This window comes from Kogia breviceps, chromosome 16, assembly GCF_026419965.1.
Source record: "Kogia breviceps isolate mKogBre1 chromosome 16, mKogBre1 haplotype 1, whole genome shotgun sequence".
NCBI lineage: Eukaryota > Metazoa > Chordata > Mammalia > Artiodactyla > Physeteridae > Kogia > Kogia breviceps.
Genome location: NC_081325.1, coordinates 8094174 through 8107883, shown reverse-complemented (window position 1 = coordinate 8107883; position 13710 = coordinate 8094174). Strand labels below are relative to the sequence as shown.

The following is a 13710-nucleotide window of genomic DNA, read 5'->3' as shown; positions in this document are numbered from 1 at the left end:
GGACCAGGGCACGAACCCGTGTCTCCTGCATCGGCAGGCGGATTCTCAACCACTGCGCCACCAGGGAAGCCCTAAAATTTTTTTTAAAAAGAAAATAATTTCTTTATGTTATCTGATTGCTATCTATACTAAAATGACCCTTAAAACTCCACGGTCATGTCACCCATGCCCAGCTGGAGGGAAGATGCAACCTCCCCGCGTGAGGGCTCGCCCCAGCTCTGCACCAGGCAAGCTGCTGGGGCTTTATCCACACTGGCCCCAGACCGTACTGTGCTTGCTCTCTGTGTGTAAGAAATGAACATTCAAAAATGTTTATTTCGGGCTTCCCTGGTGGCGCAGTGGTTGAGAGTCCACCCGTCAATGCAGAGGACGCGCCCGGAGCCTGTGCTCCGCGACGGGAGAGGCCGCAGCAGTGAGAGGCCCGCGTACCGCAAAAAAAAAAAAAAAGTTTATTTCTTACACACAGAAAAAGGCTCAACCAGATAGAAATCATCTCAGTGCAAAATGAAAAACCACAAGGAACAGGATTTTTTTTTAACCTAATAAATAGCATCCGTAGTCAGGGACAGATCCAAAATTTCTAAACATGAGGGGTCTCCTATCTGGTTGGGGTTGTGTGCGTGTGAGTGTGTGGATGTGTGTGTATGGATGTGGGTGTGGGTGTGTTGCTGAAGCTGTGCTTACATAGAAAATACTTGGTTACTGGTCTTATAGAAAATGATGCTTCTCGCTAGTTGAAATTCCAGAGTTTTTTGTGAAGACCCTTAAGGAATGATCCTAAGACGGGAATCATTTCAGAGCCCTTACGTGGCAGATAGGGGAGATTATATTTTTAACAGCTTCACTGACATACAATTTACATATCATAAAAATCATCCACCTCAAAATAGCCAAAAGGTAGAAGCAATCCAAGTGTCCATCGATGGATGAATGGATAGGCAAAATGTAATACGTACATACATACAGTGGAGTATTTATTTCCTCTTAAAGAGGGAGGAAATTCTGACACGTGCTACAGCATGGATGAGCCTTGAAGACATTAAGTGAAATAAACCAATTACAAAAGGACAAGTACTGTATGATTCTAATTATAGTGGGTACCTAGAGTTGTCAAACTAATAGAAACAGAAAGTATTATGGTGGCTGCTGGGGGCTGGGGGGAGGGGGAATGGGAAGTTGTTTATTGGATTTGGAGTTTCAGTTTCACAAGATGAAAGAGTTCTGCAGATGGATGGTGGTGATGGTCGTACAACAGAGTAGAGTAACTGTACTTAATGCCACTGAATTCTGCACCCCAAAAAGGTTAAGATGGTAAATTTTAAATTATGTGTATTTATAATTTTTAAATATATACATTCTCCCATTTAATGTGTACAGTTCAATAGTTTTTAGTATATTTACAGAGTTATGCAGCCATCACCGTAACCTAATTTTAGAACATTTGCATCACACCCTGCCTTCCACCCGCAAAACAACCCCTCATACCTGTGAGCAGTTGCTTGGGGGAGATATTTTTAACAGGTCCTGGGTGTCATGTGTTATTCTTCCAGGACTTGACTTCATAGACTCTTAGAAGGGGCCTTAGAGATTTTAGTCCCACCTCCTCAGATGAACAAATTGAGGCTCAGAGAAGCAAAGTGTCTTGTCAAAGGTCACACAGCAAATTCAACACCAGAGCCAGGTCTTTTGATTTCCCGTAGGGTTACTTTTTGTAATACAAAAATGCCATGTTACTTGCTTCCTTCAAATTGATGCTGAGAGTAGATTGAAGGTATTAAGAAGATGTTATCCTTTCCTGCTGTGGGCAGATGGGCTCTTTTTCCAGTCTCTCTTCTCACCCACCTGAGTCGGGAAGTACAGAGTAAAGAGAGGACAGTGGAAAAGTCTGCAACTGTGTCCAGTCATGCTCCCTTGTGCCTTAACTCTTTTAGGAAAGAGCTATAATGAGTCTTAAGGAGAATAATGTCGCAGCCTCTCTTAGAAGAGAGATTGGAAATACAGCCAGGTGCAGGGACTTTACTTTTGAAAGATGCTGCCTTTTGTGGAGGTGGCTGGGGTAACCAGTGTCAAACAGCCACACCAGGTATCAGAAATGTCAAGGTCTTGGGCTGGCAGTAGTGGTCATTATGTCTCCTGTCGTCGCATGATTGCTGGGAAACAGCAGAGGAAGTGAGTTGAGGCTTCTACACATCCTGTCACCTTCTGCTTCTTGCAGAGCCTTGGCCAGGGCAGTAGTTGGATGAAAGTTGGGGTTTGGAGTAGGGTAGAGGACTAACTTTGTGAGCAAGGGCCTTCAGGAGTCCTTCTGAACTCACTGAAACATCTTCAGCTGCCCTTATTTCCTGGAGGGCTGCTGGAGAGGCCTCTGTGGTTGCTAAACATGGAGAAAGAGGCCAAGGAAAATCAGGTAGCTATGGACTCAGAAATATCTATACCAAGTCCTGAAGCCTAATCAGGGCAAGATTCAGGCCTCTTTTTTCTTCTGTCCTTTGGTATCTCTGGGAATTCAATCTACCCTCCTCCTCCCTGGTTACCACTCTAACTCACCCCAGGATGATGTAGCCCTCCAGGAGGGCTTGGAATTTCTCCAGCCGGGCTACTCAAGAAGCAGGTACTCTAAACGTCGAGTTTCCATCATGAGACACACCTGACTGGAGAGATTGCTGTGGGGAATGACACAGGCTCCTAGACAATGGGGGACACTGCCTGGATTATTCATTTTTAAACTCCTGGTGCCTAGCAGAGTGCCTGGTGTGTTTGTTTGCTGAATGAATAAGTAGTAACGTTTCACATCAAATGATGCATTGTTATTTCCAAAGGGATTTATTTTCCCTGCATGAATTTATCCTCACAAGTGCCCCGACTTTACCCCTGGAAGGTAGGCAAGACTGTTTCACAGATGAGGTCACATAACTGTAGGTTGGAGAGATGGCTGTCAGACTCTTACTCTGTTGGCATTTTTATACAGGTGTCCTACTGAGACAGCCCTTCCTAAAATACCCTGAGAGGTATGTATAGGGAGTCAGATAGACATTTGTGGTCTCTGCATTTTGTTCCTAAATCTGGGGTAGATGTATTCTTCATCTAAGTCTCTCACTAATGATATTATTTTCTGCTGTTTGCTAATCACTGCAGGTGTATAAATTTTCAATTACATCTTGAGTTAAATAGAATTTCAGGGCTAGCCTGGTAAACTGGCGAATCCTCGTGTAGTTTGTAGTGGCTATTTCCTGATAGAGATTTAGCATCATACACTATCGTATCTAATAGTTTTTGGTTTATACACTATTGCATCTAATACAGTTTTTGGTAATTTCAATTAACTAGATTGTAGCTTTATGGGCCTGGGTCTTCAAGAAACACATGTTCCAACATTCTCCCTGCTTAACGATATCCTTACTTTTGTTGAGCTTCTATGACCTTATTGGAAATCAATGCTTCTGATCTTCCAAATGTATCGTTGAGGAGAGACCTAGACGAAATCACTATACAAAATGCTTTGAGATTGCAGGATGTGGAGAGCGTGCTATCCTTAAAATGAATGGTTCTGCTTGGAGGTAAACCATGTTTTAACTCTGCGTGTATACTGTGCACGAGGGAATTTCTCTGTGCAGAATAATTTTCGCCCAATAATTCGCACGATCACTGCACTTCTGGTAGCAGGTATCCTAACTCCCCTTCAGCAGCTTGGCTAAAGCGAGCTTTCCTCTCCTAGCAACTGTTGCTAGGAGGGGCGTGGCTTCGGAGTCGGGCGAGTACGCGTTAGGCGGCCCTCTCCCTCCGCACCGCCCCCCTCGGCGTAGACTACACTTCCCGTGATGCTCCAGGGTGGTCTCCGTAGTGACGCCTTTGGTGTTCGCGGAGGGGGAGGGGGAGAAGGAAGGCGGGGGCGGTGGCTGCGACTGGGGGGCGGTGGCTGCGACTGGGGGCCGTGCTCTTCCCATGTCCCCGACTCGCGCTCCGGCAGCTGCCGCCGCCGCCATGTTGGCTTGAGGGGCGATGACAGGAGGCGGCTGCGGCGTCGGGTACTGAAAAGTGGAGGAGGAGGAGGAGGAGGAGGAGGAGGAGGAAGAGGAGGTGGAGGAGGAGGAGGAGGAGAGACAGAGCTCTGAGAGGAAGCGATTCCCAGGCTGAGGAGAGGAAGGACCCGGGCTCTTCCGGGGCCCAGCCGAAGTCGGCGTCGCGGGCAGCTCGCGAGGCCGGGGAGGGGAGGGGAAGGCGGAGCCGGGGGAGGCGGAGGCGAAAGAGGAGCGCCGGGAAGCTGGAGACTATGTGCCCTGAGCCCCGCGGCTGCCCGGAGGTGCCCGCGGCCTGAGCCCCGACGGGCCGTGGGGTCTCCTGCCGGGCCGAGCCCCCCGCTTTCCCTGCTCGCCGCCCCGGCTCTCCGGCCCGGGCTTGCGCTTCGGCTGCCAACGAGTTAAATGCCCTTGAGCGCGGGTTTCCGCGGCCCGGCTGGCAACGCCGGCCGCGCGAGTTGAGCCGTTTCCCCGCGCCGTCCGCCGGGGGACGCGTCCATGTGTAGCCACATAGTTATCTGTGTACCGCGGCGCCGGGGCATTCTCCTTCTGCTTAATGAGGACTCGACTTGGGAGCAAGTGTGAATCACTGCCGGGCTGGGAAAGGAGGAAGACGATTTAACCCCCTCCCACCCCGCTCCATGTCCGTGTGTCACTCGGCTCGGTCCACCTGGCGCGGCCGGTCCTGGGGCTGCTGCTGCTGACGACGGCGACGGGGCTGCCACCCCAGGAGTTCCCTCTTGCTGTGGCCACACCGCTCCTGGCGATTGTTCCTCTTCCTTCGCTCGGAACCTCGGCCCGGCCGGCACTTTGGCTCCGAAAGAACTTATTTTAGGGGGAAGCACATCTCGAACCAGTCAAGATCGTGAAGGTTGATTTCTGTAGCTCGAAGATTTCTCTTTTTTGTTTGTTGTTGTCTGTTTTTGATTTTTTTTTCGGCGTAAACATCTGGGTATATATCAAACGGCAAGATGTCCAGTAGTGTCCCGGCGGATATGGTAAGTGAAGGATAAGAGTTACGACACCCTTTGATTTAATTGTGGTTTCCAATCTTATTTAATCAGAAAGGATACAGGCGTGGGGTGAAGGTTTGCGGGGGACTGTTGAAAAGCCGCGGTGCTGGGAGATCTGGAGAAGTTGGAGCGTCTGGTGTCCCTCTTGAGAAAGTACTGCTTTTAATGCGGATTTTTCTCATTTGTGTTTTCTAAATGATTAAAGACAATGGAGAAGTTGGGAACATGTAGCAAGGTAGCCTGAAGTGGAGAAATCTCTTCCTCTTTGCTAGAAGCCTGTGAACACTTGCGTCTTTAAAGCTTCTGAAAACGTCAGTGGCAGTGGGCAGAGCTCAGGACGGGTGTCCCTGCTAGATACAGAGGTGGACAGGAATACGGGGATCTTGCTCGGTGGCACTGATCATTAATGCAGTAGGTAGAAGCTTGATATTTCCAAAAACAGGGACGTGTTATCTCTCGGAGAGAAACTTGACCAGAATTTGCTGTGAGCTTTTTGAAACGTATGGGTGAGCAAGTATGGCAACAGAAATATTAAGACGTTTTGGAATTTTCACAAATCTAGGCTGGCTGTATTTTGGTACTTTTAATGAATATTCCAGGACTTTTGGTACCAAATATTTAGTAGTATTACATCACTGGACTTTTAACAGCTCGTAAAACACATTATTGATTGAGCTTTCATCCTGGAATGTTAAGAACCTGAAACAAAAAGTACTCTGCATAAAGGTTAAGGATATGAGACTGTTGACTAACAGGAACCGTGTAGGTTTACAGTACTGGGAGGTGGGTTTGTGTGAGTGTGAAATTACACTTTGCTGTCCTAGGGACAAACGTAACGCAATTAACAGGAAGGTGAATAATCTTGTTTATGAAAGAATTGAAGTTAACATAGTTATGCTCACTTACATGAAGTTAACATTTGAGTGTTTGTATATTTCAGCGAAAAAACAAAATTGAACTTTCCTGGTGATTAAATTTTAAAATGACAGATGTTTCAATAAGAGTGAACCTCATTTACAGGCTGTAAAATAAAAATTAAATGGCTCTAACTGGCATAATTTGACCTTGGTTTAAAGACGTTTTGCTAGCGTTTGATTACCCTTTTAGTGCACTATTTAAATGCAAAGAAACCACAGTGTTCTGTCTCTTGGGTGGCCACATAGCAACCTTACACTCTCCTTCCTGATTCTTAAAACTCGAGCATTGTCCTCTTAGTTTTACCTTCCCTCCTGGTGTGCACACCGGAGAATAGTCTCCGGCCTGCTTAAGGATAGCTAGACTTGATTTCCTCCACCGTACTCGCGAAGTTGCCTGGAGAGGTCTCTGGACGGAGCTGGAAAATGCTCTTTCCTCTGTTGGATAATTGCTCTGTGGGCTCATCACCTCCAGCAAAGATTGGCTCTCTCTCTAAAGCCTCCATCTTATATCATCATGCGCACTGTGAGATATGATCACCCTACGTACTATTTCTCTGTTACAGAAGTCGTGAAATAGATTTGTGTCATTAAAACAGTGCCACAACTTTATTTAGGCCCAGTGATGAAGAAAAGCTGGAATGTGGGTAGCATCAGTCACAAATTGAGATGATTTGGGAAATACTGTTTCCCAGTCAGAGAGAAGGTTTGGAAGCTAGTGTTCGGATCAGGGGACCGGGAAGTAGTGCAAGGTTTTATTAACAGCTGCAGTTATAAAATACAACTATTTATGTTTCAGACTGTATTTTAAGGCCTTGATGATTCTTTGGTGCTTTGAGATCCCTTGATTAAAGGTGATATGCAAGGGCAAAGCAGTATTATGTAATAAGCATATAATGCCCTGGTGATGCTATTTCACAGTGTATCTAAGGTACAGCTCAGATTAGATGGTTCTGAATATTTTTTATGTGTCATTTTCTAGCTGTCCAACTTTTTGGAGGTCTTGAGGGTTTTTTCCAGCGTTAAAACCTTTTAAACGTTTACTTCATTTGCTAGTACTAACGTTGCATTTTTGCTTAAGAAGTGCCTTTATTTGATATGTACCTAGGATCCTCAACTTTTTGAAATATGACATGATAAATACTGGTTGAAAGTTGTCGTATGGCAAATGCTTCGTATTTGTTCAACTTTTTATTATCAGTAATTGACAATCTGCATTTACATCCGTGACTTAAAGTGAGAAGACTTTTACCACTCTTGGAGAGCGTCAGCCGGTACACTCCCACTTCTTTCCACACTCTGACATTTCCCTTGAAGTACAACTCTAAAGTGATCAGGATACACACCCTTGCAAGTACGAATACATACATTTTTGCTAGATGCAGTAAAAATGTCAAGTTTCTCAGTGGCAACAGTTCGTATGTGCTATTTAGAAACAAATGTTACGCTGTTTCACGTGTTAATGGTGTTTGTCAGTTGTGTAGGAAAATCCTGTTTAGGAGACGAGGTGGGACAGTGAAGTTATAACCCCTGTCATGTTTTCATTGGAGATAGTTCATTATTGAGCTATAATAATTGCTAAATCATTTGATGTTTTTGGTGAAGTCTTCTTATGGCAATTATTGTGACTCACTTTAAAATCGATTTTTTAGCATCACTTTTTTATTTCGTAAATATAACTAACATTTAAAATTTATTTTTAAACATTCAGTAAATTTTTATGTTTACCATAAGTAGTCTCTTTTTCTTATAATCCAAATTTAGCAAGTCAGTCTTTTGGGGATGGGTGGGAGTGGTACCCCCAGTGAATGGATTTGCTATATTCTTTACAAAAAATAATTTGCAGTTGATACTTTTTCAATGAACATTCTGTAAAGATGTCCTATAAATTATATAAATGTGTTTACTTAAAATGTTGGCTTTTCCTTTGCTAAGAGTGATTGAGTTTGAACTAAGAGATTTACTAACATTCCAGTGTAGTAACTTATTTGTGAGAAAAATCTGAAAATATCTGAACAGAATATCATTATAATACATTGTGTTTAAATGATTCATTTTTTTCACCTCAGCACAAATCATAGTTCATGATGGAGCAATATTCATTGTTTATAATTGTAGCATGAATTATGTTAATGACTTAGGTTTTTCTGAAAGAAAATGTTTACTCTTTCTGTCAGTAATAAAGCCTAAGGCTGGGTAGATAAGCTGGTAATTTTGTTTTCTGGATTTGGGAAGTTACCAAGAAATAAATTATTATATTTATAAAACTATTATGTAAGACATTTGAACTACTATTTAGAGCTTTGGACTGAAATTATACTTTATGATATCTGTAAGATTGAAAACCCTACCTAAGAGAGACATTGACAATTAGTGTGAGAATAATGGCAAAGCAATTTTGGTTATTCGAAATGTTTTAGATGATAAAATACAGAAAAACCCTGTATCTTTTAAAACTATTCATGTAAAATTGTAGCAGATGTAACCATTTTTAGTCTGGGGTTAAGTGAGCTAATGAAATTTGAGTTTTTTCAGTGCTTAATGAATATTTTTATTGTAATGTCATATCTGTAACATTTGTGGAAGAAATGTTGGAGCCCTCTAGTGGACAGGAAATTATTAAAATGAATTTCTTTTCAAACTGAAGTTTTATCACTTTTCCAAGTTAAAATGAGAGATATAGAGTATGCCAGGGGAAAACGTCATGCTTGATAAAGGTCTAGAGAATAGAAAAATTTTAACTTTGAAGAAAGGGTATATTAAGATCCAATGCCCAAGCAAGGCAAAAACAACAAATAACATACAAGGGAATCCCCATAAGGTTAACAGCTGATCTTTCAGCAGAAACTGTGCAAGCCAGAAGGGGGTGGCAGGACATATTTAAAGTGATGAAAGGGAAAAACCTACAACCAAGATTACTCTACCCAGCAAGGATCTCATTCAGATTTGATGGAGAAATTAAAACCTTTACAGACAAGCAAAAGCTGAGAGAGTTCAGCACCACCAAACCAGCTTTACAACAAATGCTAAAGGAGCTTCTCTAGGCAGGAAACACAAGAGAAGGGAAAGACCTACAATAACAAACCCAAAACAGTTAAGAAAATGGTAATAGGAACATACATATTGATAACTACCTTAAATTTAAATGGATTAAGTGCTCCAACGAAAAGACATAGACTGGCTGAATGGATACAGAAGCAAGACCCGTATATATGCTGTCTATAAGAGACCCACTTCAGACCTAGGGACACCAGCAGACTGAAAGTGAGGGGATGGAAAAAGATATTCCATGCAATTGGAAATCAAAAGAAAGCTGGACTAGCAGTTCTCATATCAGACAAAATAGACTTCAGAATAAAAACTATTACAAGAGACGAAGAAGGACACTACATAATGATCAAGGGATCAATCCAAGAAGATATGACAATTCTAAATATGTATGCACCCAACATAGGAGCACCTCAATACATAAGGCAAATGCTAACAGCCATAAAAGGGGAAATTGACAGTAACACAGTCATAGTAGGGGACTTTAACACCCCACTTTCACCAATGGACAGATCATCCAAAATGAAAATAAATAAGGAAACACAAGCTTTAAGTGATACATTAAACAAGATGGACTTAATTGATATTTATAGGCCATTCCATCCAAAGACAACAGAATACACTTTCTTCTCAAGTGCTCATGGAACATTCTCCAGGATAGATCATATCTTGGGTCACAAATCAAGCCTTGGTAAATTTAAGAAAATTGAAATCGTATCAAGTATCTTTTCCGACCACAATGCTATGAGACTACATATCAATTACAGGAAAAAAAAATTGTAAAAAATACAAACACATGGAGGCTAAACAATACACTACTAAATAACCAAGAGATCACTGAAGAAATCAAAGAGGAAGTAAAAAATACCTAGAAACAAATGACAATGAAAACACGACAACCCAAAAACCTATGGGATGCAGCAAAAGCAGTTCTAAGAGGGAAGTTTATAGCAATACAGTCCTACCTCAAGAAACAAGAAACATCACAAATAAACAACCTAACCTTACATCTAAAGCAATTAGAGAAAGAAGAACAAAAAACCCCCAAAGTTAGCAGAAGGAAAGAAATCATAAAGATCAGATCAGAAATAAATGAAAAAGAAATGAAGGAAACAGTAGCAAATATCAATAAAACTAAAAGCTGGTTCTTTGAGAAGATAAACAAAATTGATAAACCATTACCCAGACTCATCAAGAAAAAAAGGGAGAAGACTCAACAGAATTAGACATGAAAAAGGAGAAGTAACAACTGACACTGCAGAAATACAAAGGATCATGAGAGATTACTACAAACAACTATATGCCAATAAAATGGACAACCTGGAAGAAATGGACAAATTCTTAGAAAAGCACAACCTTCTGAGACTGAATCAGGTAGAAATAGAAAATATAAACAGACCAATCACAAGCACTGAAAATGAGACTGTGATTAAAAATCTTCCAGCAAACAAAAGCCCGGGACCAGATGGCTTAACAGGCGAATTCTATCAAACATTTAGAGAAGAGCTAACACCTATCCTTCTCAAACTCTTCCAACAGATAGCAGAGGGAGGAACACTCCCAAACTCATTCTATGAGGCCACCATCACCCTGATACGAAAACTAGACAAAGATGTCACAAAGAAAGAAAACTACAGGCCAATATCCCTGATGAACATAGATGCAAAAAATTCTCAACAAAATACTAGCAAACAGAATCCAACAGCACATTAAAAAGATCATACACCATGATCAAGTGGGGTTTATCCCTGGAATGCAAGAATTCTTCGATATACGCAAATCAATCAATGTGATAAATCATTTTAACAAATTGAAGGAGAAAAACCATATTATCATCTCAATAGATGCAGAGAAAGCTTTCAATAAAATTCAACACCCATGTATGATAAAGATCCTCCAGAAAGTAGGCATAGAGGGAACTTACCTCAACATAATAAAGGCCATATATGACAAACCCACAGCCAACATCGTTCTCAATGGTGAAAAACTGAAACCATTTCCTCTAAGATTGGGAACAAGACAAGGTTGTCCACTCTCACCACTGTTATTCAACACAGTTTTGGAAATTTTAGCCACAGCAATCAGAGAAGAAAAAGAAATAAAAGGAATCCAAATTGGAAAAGAATAAGTAAAGCTGTCATTGTTTGCAGATGACATGATACTCTACGTAGAGAATCCTAAAGATGCTACCAGGAAACTCCTAGATCTAATCAATGAATTTGGTAAAGTAGCAGGATACAAAATTAATGCACAGAAATCTCTTGCACTCCTATACACTAATGATGAAAAATCTGAAAGAGAAATTAAGGAAGCACTCCCATTTACCATTGCAACAAAAAGAATAAAATACCTAGGAATAAACCTACCTAAAGAGACAAAAGACCTGTATGCAGAAAACTGTAAGACACTGATGAAAGAAATGAAAGATGATACAAACAGATGGAGGTACCATGTTCTTGGATTGGAAGAATCAACACTGTGAAAATGACTATACTACCCAAAGCAATCTACAGATTCAGTGCAATCCCTATCAAACTACCATTGGCATTTTTCACAGAACTAGAAAAAAAAATTGCACAATCTGTATGGAAACACAGAAGACCCCGAATAGCCAAAGCAATCTTGAGAACGGAGCTGGAGGAATCAGGCTCCCGGACTTCAGACTATACTACAAAGCTTTCAGTTGTTGGTAATTTGTTGACACTTGCTTTCTGGTCAGTTTTAGAAAATTAAGTGTGGTGTGATTAATATCATGTAAGTCAAATTTATTAATCATGTTCAAATCGACTGTATCACTACCAACTTCTTTGTCTTTTTTATCACTTCATTGAGAGAAATGTGTTAAAATCTCCAACTGTGTGAGGATTCATCTATATGTCGTTTTAGTTCTCTCAGATTTTTGCCTTATATATTTTGAGGCTAAGTTCTTGGTTGCAAATAAATTTACAAATAAATTTGTTGTATCTTCCTGTTGGATTGATCCTTTTATCATTATCTCGAGTAATAATTTTTGCCTTAAAGTCTATTTTTTTGGATATTATATAGTACCTTTTTTTTTAACTTCTCTTTCCAGCTATTTCTTTAAGACCTTTCTTTGTCCTTATAGCTTAAGATGAATCTCTTTACGCATCATAATTTTTTTTTATTATTGGAGTATAATTGCTTTACAATGTTGTGTTAGTTTCTGCTGTACAATGAAGTGAATCAGCTATATGTATACATGTATCCCCTCCCTCTTGGACTTCCCTCCCACCCCACCCCCATCCCACCCATCTAGCTCATCACAGAGCACTGAGCTCAGTTTCCTGTGCTTTATAGCGTGTTCCCACTAGCTACTTATTTTATGCATGGTAGTGTATATATGTCACTCCTAATCTCCCAATTCGTCCCACCTTCCCCTTTCCCCACTGTGTCCACATGTCCGTTCTCTACGTCTTTTTCTCTGTTCCTACCCTGAAAATAGGTTCATGTGTACCATTTTTCTCGATTCCACATATACGATATTTGCTTTTCTCTTTCTGGCTCACTTCACTCTGTATGACAGACTCTAGGTCCATTCACATCTCTACAGATGACCCAATTTCGTTCCTTTTTATGGCTGAGTGATATTCCATTGTAAATACGTACCACATCTTTATCCATTCATCTGTCATTGGACATTTAGGGTGTTCCATGTCCTGGCTGTTGTAAATAGTGCTGCAATGAGCATTGGGGTACATGTGTCCTTTTGAATTATGGTTTTCTTAGGGTATATGCCCAGTAGTGGGATTGCTGGGTCATATGGTAGTTCTATTTTTAGTTTTTTGAGGAACCTCCATACTGTTTTCCACAGTTGCTGCACCAACTTCCATTCCCACCAATGGTGTAGGAGGGTTCCCTTTTCTCCACACCCTCTTCATAAGCTGGGTTTTTTTTTTTTTTTAAATAAGTTTATTTATTTTGTTTATTTATTTTTGGCTGCTTTGGGTCTTTGTTGCTATGTGTGGGCTTTCTCTAGTTGCGGTGAGTGGGGGCTACTCTTCGTTGTGGTACATGGGCTTCTCATTGCAGTGGCTTCTCTTGTTGTGGAGCACGGGCTCTAGGCACGTGGGCTTCAGTAGTAGTTGTGGCATGTGGGCTCAGTAGTTGCGGTACATAGGCTCTAGAGCACAGGCTTGGTAGTTGTGGCGCATGGGCTTAGTTGCTCTGAGCCATGTGGGATCTTCCCAGAGCAGGGATTGAACCCGTGTCCCCTGCATTGGCAGGTGGATTCTCAACTACTATGCCACCAGGGAAGCCCTAATTCTTTCCTTTCTTTCTTGGACTATGAATTCATGTATGTTAGGTTATTTCACAGTTTTCATACTATTTTTCCCCGCTCTGTGTATCTGGATATTTTTGCTGAACTATCTTCAAGTTTACTTATCATATCTTCTCTGTCCAGTATCCAGTTATACCCAATTATTGAGTTCTTAATTTCAGTTTTTGTATTTTCAGTCCAAAACCTTATACAGATTCAAGTTCTCACAGTGTTTTACCTATTTTCTTGAGTATATAAACATTGTTGTAATGTTTCTGTCTGATAACTCAAATACCTGCATCACCCATGAGCTTATTTCTGTTGTCTGGCTTTTGATCATTTGATCCTTTTTTTCAGTATGCCTGGTAATGTTTCATTAACGTTGTGATGAAAAATTATAGAGGATCTGAATGATGTTATCTTTCTTCAGATAGAAAAAT

At 41.3% G+C, this 13710-nt stretch overlaps 1 protein-coding gene across 1 annotated transcript in view; it reads left to right on the top strand.

The window, feature by feature from the left end:
* Window positions 1-3892: 3892 nt before the first annotated feature.
* The window catches only part of UBL3 (ubiquitin like 3), a 63769-nt gene continuing 53951 nt past the window's right edge, over window positions 3893-13710 (top strand). The window contains exon 1 of the mRNA XM_059041820.2: window positions 3893-5014. Within this exon, the coding sequence (XP_058897803.1) occupies window positions 4988-5014 (27 nt within the window). The 5' untranslated portion in view covers window positions 3893-4987. The remainder of the gene's footprint in view (window positions 5015-13710) is intronic.